Below are 17,079 nucleotides of genomic sequence, written 5' to 3' on the forward strand. Positions count from 1 at the left end.
AAATCTTAACTTAGAGTCTAGTGTGCAATCTACAAGTTTGAGAAACTTACTACTTAAGCACACTAGCCAAGAACAACCTAGGTGGGAGGAGCACACTAACATGATGAATACCAACCTAGGAAATATCACACTAGAAATAAGAGAACCTAGTCAAGAACTTGCATGAAATGAAATTGCTCAAACACTACAAGGAATATACTGATTAGCGATGAACTGAAATGCTTCACAAACAGTTTTTCATTATAAACTGTGATTTATAACATTCATGCGATGAACATAGTTCACAAATCAAGCATCATAAATCATTATTAGTGATGTTTCTTATTTTGGTTTGTCACTAAACCTATGATGCATGGAAATTCATCATACAAGTTGTCACAAATATTTTTATAAGGTTACGCTACGATTGAACTAGAATTCAACGTGGCCCTAACGTGGTCATACAGGTTTAGAGCCTTTTTAGCCTAAACTAAATTGGACCCTTTTTTTATCCCAAATGAGGTTTGTTGTTAACTATTTTGAGCCCCTATACTGCCAAGTGGTTTATTTCTTAACTGTACACATTTCAATTTTATATTATTTTCTAGGCAACTCGCTCAAAATTTACTGGAAAATATTGCACAAGCTTTGCCGCAAGTATTATTACAAGAAGAAAATAAAATCAAACGGTTGCCCGATTTTTTTAGGAAAATGGGCAAAAAAAAAACAGCACAACTATGTTTGGTGCGGCATACCTTTCCAACAACTTTGGTATGATGACTGATCCACTAATTTAATGCTTACACCCAAATGGTGCTTTCCTATATATTTCCCCAACTTAAGAATGGTGGCAAGTCGGTGTCAGTCAAAGACGAAACTGTCTCTGCGTGATTGGAAAATATGACATGAAGCAATTCATGCGAGATCGACTAAAGTGCCAATCGCAGTGCTATTATGGGCAGAATTAGGTGTGGGCATTCGGGTAACCCAAAAATTCCGGTTCAGGCTTTTTGGGCTTTTAAAATTTTAGGTTTTGAAAACTGGTACCTGAGATTTACCCGAAATAATGAAAACCCCAAAATTCCGGTACCCAAGAATTCGGTCTTGGGTTCAGGTAAACCCCTAATCACCCGATCGCAGTTTACTGAATTGTCTTAGATTATAAATTTGCATCTAGAATTTGTAGCATCTTCCCAGGAATTGACGAGAAATTTCCAAAGCAATCGGACCAATTAATCAAAGCCGCACTGCAGCAACATCAAGCTTACAGAACAAAGGCATATAAGACTTCAGGCATCCATCGAATAGGACAAAGTAATCACGGGTCTGAATAGAAGATGCTTTCTTGCTTGCTGGTTGCTGCCGAAGTGCCGGTCTACACAGGACGTTGACGTTGCTCCGTGGCGACGAGCACAAGCGCGGCGCGGCTCCTGTTGGCTTTCGGCACGGGCGCAGCGGCAGGCGCGCAGGCACCGGGCGAGATGCGCCGGCTGCAGAATCGGACAAATACCTAACAAATTCTGTGGGAATTTGACTGGGAGCCATTGTAGACTGATCCTGCACGTTCCGCACTTAGCTATACCTCACCAACCTGCCATGTATGTGCATCTAACATCCGTAGGCAGCAACCTTTTCTGCAACCAATTGATGTACTCTTTTTAGCAAGAACGGAGTGCTGCAACGTTCGATTCTGCCAATTTTTTCAGGTTGGAATGTTTCTTTTCTGTGATAATTCACAAAATGATTCTGTTTTCGTGGGTGAACGATAAACCAGTTACCAGAGGTATGGGTTACAAGATTGACTAAGTTTGAGAGATAGGTAGACGCATTATTAATGCACCATGACGAACTAGGGATAAAATAAGGTAACTGACGGTAGAAATTTTACTGAAAAGCGACGGCGTATATTTTTTTTCTCAGCAGGACTGTGACACGATAATAATAACACGTTAAACGTAGATGACCCGCTGAGTCTAGCATTCTATTTTGTTGACCGTGTGACAGACTTTATTGATGAATGGAAAAGGTCAAAAGGATCTTTGGCAACTGAACTGGAAGTCCAATCCCAACAATTATTGAGCAACTTCATATGAAAAAGACCCACACTTACCAGGAGGCAGAAGAGAACAGTCTTCACAGGCAGCACCTCCTCAGCAATGGCTTTTTCCTTTTTCTTCTTCCTCTCCTTTCAGCTGTCTCCATGAGATTCAAGTTTATTAAAAAGATTGTGTTGTTTGCTGAGGGAGTGATTTTCCATCTCTTCTGTTCTAGAGATTTGTTCACAAGTTGAGGGTGTTAAAACAATGAACCACTACTTCTACCTAATAAAACATAGTAGTAGACAATATTGTTTTAAATGAAACACTTTTTACGAGCCAATAACATATACGGTAAGCATTTACCATTGTGGAACTCGGGCTTCTGTATGAACAATATTTACTAACTCTCCATACCCAGGACAAAATCCTAACTTAGTCTCACTTCTGAAACATGGGTGGAGTGGAGGGTGGTCAACAAAGTCCTGAAGACGACCAAGTCAGCAGTAACTTCAAATCTATTCGGCATCAAGTGCTGCCTCCAACCATATAAGCAGCAGCAGTGCCTTGCATTTGAACAACCACAAACAATCAGCTAGTCTCCCAAGCAAGCACCATTTAGTAGTAATAATGGTGCTGCTCCTTGAGTATATCTTGCTCGCCTTGGTCTCCCTTGCATGCCACATGACAAACGTGGCACAAACCTCACTTGCAGCTCATGGAGCATCCATCCCCAATGTCCCTGACCACCATGCGCTCATATCATTCAAGTCATACATAAGGAGTGACCCGATGCGAGCCCTGGCATCATGGGGAAACCTATCTGTTCCTATGTGCAAGTGGCATGGTGTGGTGTGTGGCTTGAGCGGGAACCGCCATGGTCGTGTGGTGGCGCTGGACCTCGCTGAGCTCAATCTTCTTGGAACCATCGCCCCTGCACTGGGAAACCTCACGCACCTGAGGCGGCTCCACCTTCCATGGAACCACTTTCATGGCATCCTGCCATCACAGCTTGGTAATCTTCAGGAGCTGACACACCTGAACCTCAGCCTTAACTCCATCGGGGGGCAGATTCCATTGTCACTCTCAAACTGCAGCCGTCTTGTGAACATCTCGCTCTATGATAACAATTTGCAGGGCACAATACCAAGCAACTTCAGGTCACTGCATAATCTCAAGGTACTCGAACTTGACCACAACAGGCTTATGGGAACTTTCCCTCCTGAAATAGGAAGCTTTGAGAGCCTGACACTTCTCAATGTAGCGCATAATGACCTTAATGGACAAATTCCAGAAGAGATAGGCAAATTAGTTAACCTTGTCATGCTAGGTCTAAGTTATAACCAGTTCTCAGGAACAATCCCTACTTCGATCGGGAACCTCACAGCATTGACCTTTCTCAGTACCTTCTCAAATAATCTGATAGGTAGCATCCCTCCATTGCAAGGCCTCTCTTCTCTTAGTGTCCTTCATCTAGGAGAAAACAACCTTGCAGGACGTATTCCTCATTCAATGGGAAACATTTCTTCATTAACTGCAATAGATCTTTACCAAAATGAGCTAGTTGGTCAAATCCCGGAATCTTTAGGAAACCTCAATTTGCTTACATATCTTGGTCTTGACGTAAACAACCTTTCTGGCCCCATACCCCATGCACTAGGAAACTTGCGTAGCCTCAAAAGATTGTACCTAGCTTTTAATCAACTAGAAGGTGAATTACCTCCGACAATATTTAATCTCTCCTACCTTGAATCTCTTGTTGTGGGTAACAACATTCTGAATGGGTCTTTACCTAGTGACATGACCAGCAACTTTCCAAAACTAAAAAATTTTAGTATAGAGTTCAATAATTTCTACGGAATGCTCCCATCATCTTTGTGCAACAACTCTATTCTTGTAGAGCTCGATGCAACCAACAATTTTCTATCAGGGAAAATTCCTCAATGTCTGGGAGTTCAACAAAAGAACCTGCTTGTGGTCAGCTTAGATTCAAATCAACTCAAAGCAACAAAAGATGCTGATTTGGGATTTTTGTCTGGGCTGATCAACAGCACTTATTTGATGATTCTTGACATCAGTAATAACAATCTTCAAGGTGCTCTACCACATTCAGCCGGCAACCTCTCCAAACATTTAAGTTATTTCAGTGTACATAATAACAAAATAACTGGAACAATACCTGAGGGAATAGGAGATTTGGTTAATTTAGAGTATCTATCAATGGGTGAAAATCTTCTTGAGGGCAGTATTCCCACGTCCATTAGCAAAATCAATAAGTTGGGTCGACTGTACCTACAAAATAACAAACTTTCAGGATTCATCCCACCATCTCTTGGCAATCTTACAAATTTAGAAGTAGTTGCACTACAAGGCAATGCATTTGGTGGTGTCATACCTTCCACTCTCAGCAGCTGTCCTCTAGAACAGTTGGATCTTTCATACAACATTCTTAAAGGTAGGATACCTAAAGAACTTTTCCTAATACCAACCTTGTCTGTCTCCATGCGTATCAGTCATAACTTATTAAGTGGGCCATTGCCTTCTGAGTTGGGTAATCTACAAAACGTAGCAGCACTTGATTTTTCTGATAACAGGATTTCAGGAGAGATTCCTTCATCCATTGGTGGGTGTCAAATCTTAGAGTATCTCAATATATCTGGGAATGGTCTTCAAGGAGAAATTCCATCATCATTAGAAAAACTGAATGGCCTCTTGGTGCTTGACCTTTCCCACAATAATTTATCCGGGGCTATCCCTGAATTTCTTGGGACTTTGAGAGCTCTTTCTTCTTTGAATCTCTCATTCAACAAATTTGAAGGGCAAGTTCCGCAAGATGGGATATTTCTCAATGCAACTGCGATCTCGATCATTGGGGATGATGGCCTTTGTGGTGGTATCCCTGAATTGAAGTTGCCAGCTTGCACCCAAAACATCTTCAACAAGTCATCTTCTAAGCTTATCAAGATAGTTTCCATAAGCAGTGCCATTGTACTCATCACACTGGTTTCTGCACTGTTCACATTCTACCAGAGGAAAAAGGTTACAGAAGCAAAACTGCAAGCCTCACTCCAGCAATATATGAGGGTTTCTTATGGAGAATTAGTAAGGGTAACAAATGGTTTTGCTTCTGAGAACATTATCGGAGCAGGAAGCTTTGGCTCAGTTTACAAGGGTATAATGATAAGCACTGACCAACAAGAAGTTGTCGCTGTTAAGGTCCTCAATCTCTCACAACGTGGTGCATCTCAAAGTTTTATTGCAGAATGTGAGACTTTGAGAAGCATTCGGCATCGGAACCTAGTGAAGCTATTGACAGTTTGTTCAAGCACAGATCATCAGGGTCATGAATTCAAGGCCATCGTATATGAATTCCTACCAAATGGAAATTTGGACCAATGGTTACACCAGAATTTCCGAGAAGACGAAGAACGCAAGGCACTAGATCTTAGTTCGAGACTGCAGATTGCAATTGATGTAGCATCCTCACTTGAATATCTCCACCAACACAAGCCTTTTCCAATCGTTCACTGTGATCTTAAGCCAAGTAACGTTCTCCTAGATACTGACATGGTCGCTCATGTCAGTGATTTTGGCCTAGCAAGGTTTCTACATCAAGACTTGCAGCAGTCAAATAGTTGGGTAACAATGAGAGGAACAATTGGTTATGCTGCTCCAGGTGTGAGTCTCTATATATGAATCTTTATTCTTTTCTACATATTCGACCACACTGGTTTCAATCAAATTATGAAGATGCTTTCTTGTTATTTCATTACTTAGATATACACATTTTCATGAAGTGATTTTTTATGTACAATAAAGAAGAACTATATTACATTTTCCATTTAAATATTGTGGATGTCATGAACATGGACAATTTCACAGAAATCACCAGTTGCACCTACTCATCCTTGTGCCTATATTTTATTCACATCTTTTCTATTGATTTCAGAGTATGGACTGGGTAATGAAGTATCAATCCATGGTGATGTTTATAGCTATGGCATACTGTTATTGGAGATGTTCACAGGAAAAAGACCAACGGACAGCAAATTTGGAGAAGACCTTGGCCTTCGGAAGTACGTCCAGATGGCACTGCCAGAAAGTGTGGCTAACATCGTAGACCAAAACTTACTGCAAGATGCATGGGACTGCAATGCAAGAAGCACAACCTCTTGCAGCAATAAGGACACGGAAAATTCTTGCATTGCCTCGACTCTGCGCATTGGGATTTCATGTTCGGCGGAAATGCCAGCAGACCGTCCAAGGATTCGAGATGCTCTCAAGGAGTTGGAGTCAATCAGAGACAAGCTTCACAAGGACTTGCTCCTAGAAGGAGCGTCAAGGTCTTAAATTCATGGAGGCCATTGAAACATTACAATCAGCAAGGCCCATAAGGCACAAGGCATTGCAAGGTGCGAATTTCTGCAGCCCCCCGCCATTCAGAGGGCTCCATCTTGTTCCTCACAAAACTATAGTTCTGTCGAGTAAAAGGGAATGTTTAGTTGCAACTTGAATCCATTATCTTTCCCCGCCTTTTTTTTTCAAAAACAGATAATCACCTCATCACCCACAACTTGCTGGTGCTTCCATCCACAGTAACAGCGCCACAGCCTTTTTTTTTATGATTTCTTTTTTTCCGTAACGAATTCATTTCCCATACTGTTGCTGCTGCTACAAGTCTACGACTAAGGCAAATCAACTATTTCCCATGTAACAAGCAGTAATCACAGAGACGCCTACGAGACAAAGAGGTGAGGAGCTCACCTCCAACGCGGAGCCAATGACGATGGCGAAGCAGCAAGCGAGGTTGCCGCCCGCTCCAGCTACGGGGCCAGATCTCGCGCTAGCGACGAGTCGACTGCGCTGGGAGTCCTATACCCAGACCGGCGCGGGCGCTCGCTCCATGGAGGAATCCGAGGTCTAGCCAGCGGCCTGGGACGGGAAGGGGCGGTCGCCGGCGGCCGGAGAAGGAACGGGAAGCAGCGCAAGCAAAAGCGGGCTGGCCTTCTAATACGGCTTATTGGGCCTTACGTGATGGGCCGTGTAAATGATTGGCAAATCTCAGGAATAAAGACCCGACAGAAAAACCGGAAATCCTATCCATCTTCCGGAGAATTGAGGGATCATATGTTAGCCTACTGAACTGTTGGTTACTGTCAGTGACAAAAGCTTCTCTGTCAGATAAGTTGATAGTTGATGGTTTGGACAGTTTGGCTGATCAATTGAGAGATGAAGATTGAAGACCAAGGTGATGCTGTGGTGTTCAAGACCGAAGAGAAGGCACTCTGAGGGGCTGAGAAGACAGCCCCAGAGGTTGAGAAGACCATAGGTAAAAATAATTCCAGTGAGGACAAATATGTACATGGTGATGAGTTTTGGAAGAAGACGCTGCTGGAGACACCCTCAGGCTTCGCCCTGTTTGAAGTTAACGAAGTTGCACTCAAAGAACCTGATGTACTCGTCTGTTTCTCTTTCTTTCCTACACAAGCTTCTTCGCCGTTTTGCCTTTTTCTTTTGGACCTTGCAACTAGTGATGAATCTCCACATGGTTTGTCATTTCCCCTGGCAGGATATCTGGGTGTACTTTAGGGATGTGACTACTGCAGAAAAGGTACAATCTGGATAGCTCTGTTTGCAGCAGAACACTGCCTTTATTTTCACTTTCCATTTTCATTAGATAGTTCCTTTTTTTTCCTGCTTGGGCAGTTTCTGTCTGTCCTTGGTTTCGTGAAGTTTGATGACAAAAGTAGTGCTTGGGATGGTGAGACACGTCCTAGCAAGGACCTCATGAGGCTTCTTAAAAAATTCTGTGACGATAAAAATCCTCTCTTTGTTCAATGTGCTGATCTTCAATACGTTATTACGAAAAAGCTGGTCAGTGTATTCCCTCAATTGTTCTGTTTATGTCAAACAGTTCATGCTTCGTGCTGACTCTGTGTTCTACAGAACATGAAATATTCATATGATCCCAATGTTGTTGATGAGGTCACCTAGGGATTAAAGAGCGTCCTTCATGAGGTTATACACGAAGAAAAGGACAACATTACGAGGGAGTATTGTCTCCCAATGAGCAAGTATTGTCTCCCGATGAGCAAGGGATTGCAACATTTCTTACAAGATAACTTAATAAATGTCTCGCCAACCATGGTACCGAGGGTTATTCACTGAATTCCTTGAGAAGCGAGACATCATCATTTGATTCTCTTCTATTCATTTCAGTTTACTGCAGATTTCATGTCAGAAATAGGCTTAGCACAGTATCTCAACCTAACTTTAAAGCAAGTTCCCAAGATTTCGAGGGAGTCATTTGATGAGCATGTGTGTAGAATAGGTGACAGCATTGAGAATGACTTAAAGTACGCCAGGGTCTTGCAAGGATTCTTGTTCCTGAGTTGGCACCGGAATATGATCTCAGCAAGGTAAATGGATGTTTCAACATTTTTAATATATGCTATAAACTAGCCAGTCACTTACATTGATATTTATTGGTATAGATGTTTTCACCCGACTTACTACTGAAGATCCAAAAAGCAGACAGAGTTGCGACTCAATATCGAGAGGAAAAGCTTACCATGCACAACAGGGAAACCATTGTCGGAGGTCTTACTCACCTTTTGGCTGTTCCTAAACAAAGAGATGACATTATGACCCAGGTCAAGCTTATGGAAGCAAAACTCCGTAAAGCAGAGCTGGGGATGCTTGAAGATACAGATGACCTATGCATGAGGTTTGTGATGCATCAGTATACTAGTTTATTTATTTATGTCTAGTATCAATTTTAATACATGTCTCACTATAATCAAATCATGTCGATACAGGGATTTGTTTCTTCATACAAAAACAGCACAACACAATCCTCCTTTGTTTCTTCTCACAGTATCAGTTTTTGCTTTTGTATTGGTTTGTGCTGGCAGGGAACATACGAATTTGGAGCCTTTGAAATTTAGGACGACGCTCCTTGAGACACCTTCAGGTTTTGCTATTTTTTATGTTAATGAGGATGTGTAAATATCCTGAGGTACTTTTCCTGCACCTCATCCATTTTCTTTTGCGTTCCTTTTTGTGACTCTGGTAAAGTTTTTCCCACTTTCCACTTTTGCAGCATACATGGTCATGGTTCACTGATGCAGTGGATTCTCGTGAGGAACAAAAATATTAATTCCATGCTGATTTGTTTATTGGGTTTAGATGAAATAACATACAAGCGTCATGTGACATAAAAAAAATATGTTCTTTTCTGTGCCATCTCTTCTTGCTTGTTTAATCCAATCAGATTGTTCAATTAGATAGCCTTATTTGTGCAAATTGTGTTCAGTATAAGCCGTTGTCACATAAGTTCCTAATCTGCAATGGGATAAGTTATGGTGGCTAGGTGGGATGGTGTTACCTTGCACACCTAGGTGGTCACAGTCTTAAACACTGGTACAAACACTATTAGTTCCATCTATGATGCAAATGGGTAGACCAAAACCCATTTCACACATTTTTAAATGTAGTTTTACTTCAGGTACAAAATAAGCGGATTCAGATACTACATAAGCTGATGAAGCCTCCTTTACCTAAGCTCCGGACCTGCTATGTCAAGATAACATTGGCGGGTGGAGGTACAACATAAGCAGATTTAGAAATGGAATGCTACCTATTTGCTAGTTTATTCTGCCCATAGACGACTGTGTCAATGAGCCCATGGATCAACTCACTTGCTTTCCTCAGGGCCGAGCTGGCAAAAATCGAGGTCCTGTACCAAACTCTAAAATGAGGCCTACCTTCCAAAAAAATAAAACTTTAAATAAGATATATGATATATATCACAATAAGATATATCAAAAACCGTACATATTCGACTTTTGCTTTCATAATCTTTAATTGAAGTACTTCATTCTTTTAGTATTCCTTGAAATGAAATCTTCAATGATATGGTCATAATCAATCTTCTCCAGTAATCCACTTTCAAGTGTTATTGTAGCCAAATCATTAAGTCTTTGTTGTGTCATTGTCGAACGCAAATATGACTTCAATAGTTTCAATTTTGAAAAGCTTCGCTCTGCTGATGCAACGGTCACAGGAATGGTCAACAGAATTCTATATGCAATACTTGCATTGGGAAAACAGTCATGCCGCTTTAGGAACTTTAGAATTTCAACAAGACCCATATTTTCTTTAGGAATGAAATCTTGAAGAAACTTTAACTCCACATACAAATCATTGGCATCAACATCAGATTTTCCGTCTTTTGTAAGGACAGCCCCAAGATTATCACAAGAAGATTTCAAACTCGTGTCATCCAATGACTGTAATGTTTCAGAGGTAAATAGGAAACCAAAATTTTGTTGGTAACTCTGGTACTGTTCAAATCTTGTTGTAAGTGAGGAAATTGCTTGATCAACAACAAGTAAAAAATAGCTTATTCTAATAGCTCCTCGACAGACTGTGTAGCAGCATTTGTGTCATCTAGGTTCTCATCAAAATGTTTCTTTCTTTTAATTTCTCTTCTTTTACGAAACGTTGTGCCAATATCCATCTCAAGTGCAATCCCTTTGGCAATTTCTAATGCTTCTGAGAAACCAGTTTCCCTATAACCCTTGAAGAAAGAAATCAACCCTTCCACTTTCTCAATGGCAACATCAATAAGCATATCTTTTGCTTGCAAGTGTTTACTTACTAAATTAATGGCATATAATACCTCATACCAAATGATGATTGCCACTATAAATTCATATTCTCCAAGTTCATTGTTTGCCAAGCCCTTAGCCTCACTGCTTGTTTTTGGATCATTATCAACATCATATACCTGAAATTGAAAGGAAGAAAATGTGTTATAGTTGGAGATAGCCAAAATAAGTACATCATTATCAAATATCAGTACAACAATATTGGGTACCTGAAGTAGAGCCTCTCGAATGTCTGTGCACTGAAATCTTATAGCTTTAACACTTTCAACATGACTCTCCCAACGTGTAGCTGATACTGACTTGAGAGTCAATCCTGATATGTTATCTTTCAGAATCTGCCATTTCTTGGTAGAATTAGCAAAAGTTGTATAGATGCGCTGGATGATTCCAAAGAAATCCTTAGCTTTACCACAAGTCTTAGCCATATCACAAAGTGTTAAATTAAGGCTATGGCAACCACAAGCAGAATAGAAAGCACAAGGATTTACATCCAAAAGTTTCTTTTTTACCCCTTTATGTTTCCCTTTCATATTTGACCCATTATCATAACCTTGTCCTCTCACATCATCTATATCAAGACCAAGGAGCTTTAGTTCATTCTCTAGCACATCAAAAAGTCCTTGCCCAGTTGTATCATTGACATCCAAAAATCCTATAAAGGATTCTTCTACGCGAACATCACTTGAAGATGAGTCAACATATCTTATAATTAAAGACATTTGTTCTTGGTGGCTTGCATCAGGAGTACAATGGTGGCTTGCATCAGGAGTACAATCAAGTATGACAGAGAAGTACTTTGCACTCTTTATTTTCTTAATAATTTCAGACTTAATAGCAGAAGCAAGCAAATGTATCAACTCATTCTGAATCTTAAAATCAAGATAATGAGCTTGAGTTTCCTTACTTGTAATATGACGAACATGTTCTTGAATAATTGGATCAAATTAAGCCAACATCTCTACCAATCCCAAGAAATTCCCATTGCTATCTTCATACATTTTGCTATTAGTCCCACGAAAAACTAGATTATGCTTGGCAAGAAATTTAACAATGCAAACAATTCAGAACAAAACTTTTCTCCAATGGTCCTTTTCTTTCTCGAGTTGTCGTTGAGCACCTTTATCAATAGTTTGATCCTTTTGCAATCTACTACGTAACTCATACCAAGTTGTCATACTCAAAACATGATTTGGACTTGTCTCATGCTCTTTAAGTCTAATACCAAGATGTATCCAATCATTAAACCCCTCATTTTCCAACTGACCTTTTCGATGGCCTTTTGTAAATAATTTACAACCAAAGCAAAAGACCCTGTCGAGTTCCTTAGACAAGCCAATCTCTATCACAATGCTCCCCATTTGATAAAATTCTTGTATAGAATAGTGCAGAAAACCTTCTAGAATATCTATCCTTAGGACCTTTCGTAATTGATAAATCTCTTCTAGGGCCCTTTTGTGCTAAAATATCAATTTGTTTATGATCAAGGGAATCCCAATATCTAGGATCAAATATATCAGGCTGAAAGAAATCATTAACATCTGCAACAATATTGTCATAATTAACTTCCTCAACCCCAACAATATTTTCTGTCTCTATCTGACCATCTGTAGCATCATTGTCATCATTATTATCAAGCGCAGCTCCCTGTCCCTGACCAAGTGATTGATTATCGGTGGACTCTTTTCTAACAAATTTATCCATAGCACTTTTTTGAGATTGAGTTAAATCCTCAATTCTTTGTTTTTTCTTACGCTTTTGGTAACCAGATTCATACTTTCTAGACCGATTTGCAAAAGACATGACTACAACCTCAAATTGGAACACTAGATAATCCAGAACCAGAACAAAAATAACCGAACACCTAGATTAATTAATATTATATTAGTCACCCATCAATATTGATTAAAATATTGAAAATTTATTGGATCAAATTAGTATACCTGGAGTGATCGATCACAATTGACAGACCGATTGACGAATACCGGTGTCGATCTCGATTCGTGACGCCGCACGGTACACGCCCACACGCAGGACGCAGCGGTAGTGGGTACTAGCGCACCGGAGTCCGGAGGCCGGAGCTGACAGACGGACACGAGTTGCGGCCTGCGGCGACTACGCCACGAGCGAACAAGGCAGGGCACTAGGGTAGCGAGCCAGGCAGCCAGCGATGGGCGACAAAGGGACACAGGCGAGGCGTCACGCCGTCAGAGGACACGGCGATGGGCCACAATCTATAATCTATTCAATTTTCTCCTATCATCTATCGGAATTCTGATGGACTCCTGTCAAGCAGGCTGGCAGCCTGGCAGGGCGTCAGGTACTCAGGTTCCTAGAGTCATGGGCTCCTACGAAACAACAGGCATGCGAAACAATTATGCCCAGGCCTGCTACTGCCTAATGCCTATACCTACAGAAGGTGCGCTCCTTGGGGGGGGGGGCTCCAATTTTGGGGGCCCTGTTCATGCGCACCGCTCGCACATGCTCAGGCTCGGCCCTGGCTTTCCTAGCCACACCTAATCGGCTATTGTTCTTGGTGGGATAGGCTAGGAAGCCTGCACGTTGTGCCACCTTTTAGAACACTAGTAGAAACACTATTGTTTCTTTCCCTTTGCTAACTTGGATGTTATCGTGGTAATAATTCAAATACAATGTTTGTTATTTCTTCCCAGTACTCCCATGTGATGCTCCAAATTTGATATGTTATGTTACTCTTCTAGTTTGTTATTTTGTATTCTCCTATGATGCTCCAAATTTGATATGTTATGTTACTCTTCTAGTTTGTTATTTTGTATTCTCCTATTTGAGATGAGATATATTCCTAATGTTGCACTCATAAGCTTCTTCCACTGCTGTTGGGAAGGTTATTCTTTTCTAATTTTAGTTGTCATGGATGTCAGGTTGTCTTAGCCCTTGGTTTTGTCGAGGTTCATGACAAATCTATTGTCCGGAATAGTTGTAATGGTCCTGGCAAGGAGCTGAGCAGACTTATTCAAAAGCTGTGCGCGGATAAAAGAATTGATTGTTCAAGATGATGATCTTAAATCTGTCATTGAGGAGAAACTTGTTAGTATATTCCCTTAAAGCCTTAATTGTTTCATTTATTTTATATGATCAATGTGACACGAATTCTTATGTTGGTATCATTTTCAGGAGGTCAAATGCTACACCAAATCATCAACTGGTGCTGATAGCCTTGATGATTTATACTGTTGCATGAATTTATTCCTCAAGAACTGGACAATTTAACTGAAGAGTACTATCTTCCAGTGAGCATGGGACTGCAAAGGGCCTTAAAATTATTTGGGGTCAATGTCTCACCAGTAAAGGTACATGTTCCCACACATGTCCGTGTCAACCATTATAAGTACACAATATTTATTTCTGCTCAAATCATTATAAGTAGTATGCGTCTCTTCAACCTTAGGACTTAGGACTTACTGATGCATTTGTCCATGCCATCAAAAGTAGAGTCTAGGCCATTTGATGCACTTCTTTTAATCTTCATTAACATTTGCTCCGTACTTATTTGGGATTGTTGGTAGATTATGCAGTTTGGTGATATTTCAGGCATTTTGTTATTTGAGTTTTTTCAACCATATGTGCACTAGTAGTTTGATTTTGTTAAATTTTATCAACAAGCATTTTTTAATTTAAGATAGGCAGAACTTTCATATACTTTTTTGTATCTTGACAAAACTTGAGGTTACTTCAGCGTTTGTGCCAAGAATCTTCCGAAAGTCGTTCGATTCTCGTATTTTTGGGATTGGTGAATTAATTGAAGACAACATGGTCTATGCGCGAGTGGCTGTAAAGGTTCTTGTTCCTCAGTCTCAACGTGAATTTGATTTCTTCGAGGTTGTGAATATTCTGAATTCATTTACTATAAATTGAGTATCCATTGCTATAGGGGTAATTGATAAATGTATGCATCCTTTGTACAGGTGCTTTCCAGTGAGTTAGCTAAACTGGCAGCTAGGATAGTAAAATATAAGGCAGAATCAGGGGAAGCTATCAGTGTGCATGACAAAGAAATCATACTCGGAGTCATTGAATACCTTTCAACTGTTCCTAAAAGGAGAGATTGCTACCTGAGGTTTCTCAATGGGGGTTCAAAAGAAGAGTTGCAGAGAATTGAACAAGAGTGTATTAGGGGGGCAAATGATAATCTAATAGACGATTGGATATTGTCAGTGACAAAGCCTTTGATGGTTGAAGATCAAGTTGATGTTGAGGAGGCTAAGAAGAAGACCGGAAAGATGGAACTCCAGAATGTTGAGGAGACAGCTCCAGAGGTTGAGGCCCTGGGCAAAAACAAATCTAGTGAGGATAAATCTGTACAAGGTGATAAGTTTGGTCTCTCCTGTCAGGATAATCAACAAATTGGTCGCTGAGATCCTCCTCTCCACCGTAATTAGCACCTCCTCAGTTCTTAGCCATGAAACTATGTCTGTATCTGGTCGGAGGGGCTTAGTGTATATTTTTCTAAACTATAAACGCATCTCTCTTAAATCCACCGTCCGTTTGAAAAGCTTTTGAACCGAGATGATGTTCACAACTGACGTACAGCGCAGTAGGCAGAAAACTATTCAAACGAATCATATTTTGCGCCTTCGATCATAACTCAAGTTGCAGTAGCCGACTCACTGTGTATCACCGTGTGTCATCACTAAGGCAAAGCAATTACATCAGCAGTATCAATTAGCTGTGCATCAGACCAGACTTGGTCTGATTCTGCAGCCTCAAATGCTGCAGTTTTCCGTTCATCACGATCCTGGGAAAACAGCCAGTCCTGATCGATGTAGTATGAGAAGTCCTGTGCTGGAGGTAAGGAGTACAATTGGCTCAGATACTTGGTATCAGGGTGAGGTTGCTTCAGATAACCTTTGTTACTCATGTAACCAGATGAAGAAACTGAAGCTATGTCTTCCGCCGAACAATGGGAGCCAGTGGTGCCATTGTTGTAGACATCTTGAGGCTTATCACGGCCTATCTCGCAAGCATTTGTGCCAAGTAGTTCTGTAGAGCTATAAGGTGCGATCTGCTGAGAATCCCGGCATATTTCTTCTTTCTTGGTAGGAGACACCCTTGGCAGCTTAGTTGTCTTCATATTGTGTTGTCAACATATTTGACAGAACATTTTGCAAATGAGACTCAAAAGGTTAAAATTAATAAAGTTCATACACTATACGCTTATGCTATGAAGGACTAAATGTAAATGCTCATTGGACACTATTAAAAAAGGAACTAAAACAGAAAGAAAGAGGGAGAGAAAAGGAACTCACCATGAGGAGAACTATTAGTGCTTAAGTCTTTTCGCTTGTTTATATTGTCAGACGTGAACTTCTTCTCATTATGAAAACCCAAGTCCATAAGATTATGTACCTTATTCTTTCTTGCACCAAGATTTTCATGTTTATGCTCATTTACAGTACCATTTTTCTCCATTTCTTTCTCTTTATTTTTGTATTGAATCTTTCTTTTCTTTAAAACACTATATCTATCTTTGCCTTTAACAGCCGTAGTTTTCGCCTTCCCTTCAACTTCTCCGTCTTTTTTTCCGTACGAACTGCTGATTCATCTTGCCACGGCAATTGTTAGCACTTTGATTTTCCTTCCCCATCATACCATCTTTGGTGCTAATTCTATCATTTTCCCCTTTTGCAGAATGGACAGAAATCTCTGGATCAGGTTGCATTTCTTCAGCCTTCTGCAATGTATTTGGGCTTGGTGTGATTCTGCCATTTGCTTCTCTCCTTGAATCTGATACAACTGGGTTAGCAGTATGTACGTCTTCAGAACTTTGTGCATTAGAATAATCCTGCCGTACATCCACTCCATTACAACCGTGCTTTCTTCTGGAATGCATTTCAGCTGATCCAACTTGAAGGCTCTTCCCATTCTTTGTTTTAGCTTTAGAATCAACACCCCTGCCCATTCCCTTTTTATTGGCACGCACCATACTATCACTACTATTCTGTACTTTTCCATGTTTGTCCTGTGTTGCTTCTACAGATTTATTAACCATTCTACCGAGCGAATTCCTTTCTTTCTCTTAAGAACCTGTAGCACCAATACTATCAGTGCTCTGAGCCTGAGGAAGCAAAGATCTATTGTCGTCACATTTGTGGTTACCACTACCTCCTTGACCAAAAGTTCAGGTAACCAACTCATCTGTTGGTTTAATATCTTTGACTGCTTCATTTTGCCCTCTTTCTTCCGGCTTTCTATTGCCATGTTTATAATTCTTCTGAGTTTCCTGTCCCAAGCTCTGCTTTTTGTCTTTGTCTCTGTCCTCGTTCTTTCTCCTCTCTCCGTGCTTCTCTCTTTTGTGTTTCTTGTTGTGCTTATCTTTCCTATGGTCTCTATCCTTTTCCTTTCTCTCCTTTCCCCCT

At 40.6% G+C, this 17,079-nt stretch overlaps 2 protein-coding genes, 1 long non-coding RNA gene and 1 pseudogene across 5 annotated transcripts; 2 read left to right on the plus strand and 2 right to left on the minus strand.

Annotated features, from left to right (window-relative positions):
• Nucleotides 1-1,138: 1,138 nt before the first annotated feature.
• Nucleotides 1,139-2,507, minus strand: LOC105914525. Its single transcript, XR_002678179.1, has 3 exons — nucleotides 2,382-2,507; nucleotides 2,090-2,246; nucleotides 1,139-1,613 (listed from the first exon to the last, which is right to left on the minus strand). It is a non-coding gene; the product is annotated as an uncharacterized LOC105914525 (long non-coding RNA).
• Nucleotides 2,508-2,583: 76 nt separating this feature from the next.
• On the plus strand, nucleotides 2,584-7,708 carry LOC101784091 (putative receptor-like protein kinase At3g47110). 3 transcript variants are annotated; one of them, XR_002678178.1, is made up of 4 exons: nucleotides 2,584-5,691; nucleotides 5,965-6,427; nucleotides 6,737-7,469; nucleotides 7,585-7,708. XR_002678178.1 is itself a non-coding variant. In XM_004973912.3 (2 exons), exons 1-2 carry the CDS (start codon nucleotides 2,646-2,648, stop codon nucleotides 6,363-6,365), a joined length of 3,447 nt encoding a protein of 1,148 aa, XP_004973969.1. In that variant the 5' UTR covers nucleotides 2,584-2,645; the 3' UTR covers nucleotides 6,366-7,708. The 3 variants fall into 3 exon arrangements, 1 of the variants encoding a protein (XP_004973969.1); XR_001164271.2 differs by having other exon boundaries at nucleotides 6,737-7,708; XM_004973912.3 differs by having other exon boundaries at nucleotides 5,965-7,708.
• A 1,709-nt stretch (nucleotides 7,709-9,417) lies between these two features.
• LOC111257638 lies at nucleotides 9,418-13,745 on the minus strand (annotated as a pseudogene).
• Nucleotides 13,746-14,344: 599 nt separating this feature from the next.
• LOC105914661 lies at nucleotides 14,345-15,191 on the plus strand. Its single transcript, XM_022827604.1, has 2 exons — nucleotides 14,345-14,542; nucleotides 14,629-15,191. Exons 1-2 carry the CDS (start codon nucleotides 14,474-14,476, stop codon nucleotides 15,076-15,078), a joined length of 519 nt encoding a protein of 172 aa, XP_022683339.1. The 5' UTR covers nucleotides 14,345-14,473; the 3' UTR covers nucleotides 15,079-15,191.
• The last annotated feature ends 1,888 nt before the right edge of the window (nucleotides 15,192-17,079 follow it).

This window comes from Setaria italica, chromosome VI (assembly GCF_000263155.2).
Source record: "Setaria italica strain Yugu1 chromosome VI, Setaria_italica_v2.0, whole genome shotgun sequence".
Lineage (NCBI taxonomy): Eukaryota > Viridiplantae > Streptophyta > Magnoliopsida > Poales > Poaceae > Setaria > Setaria italica.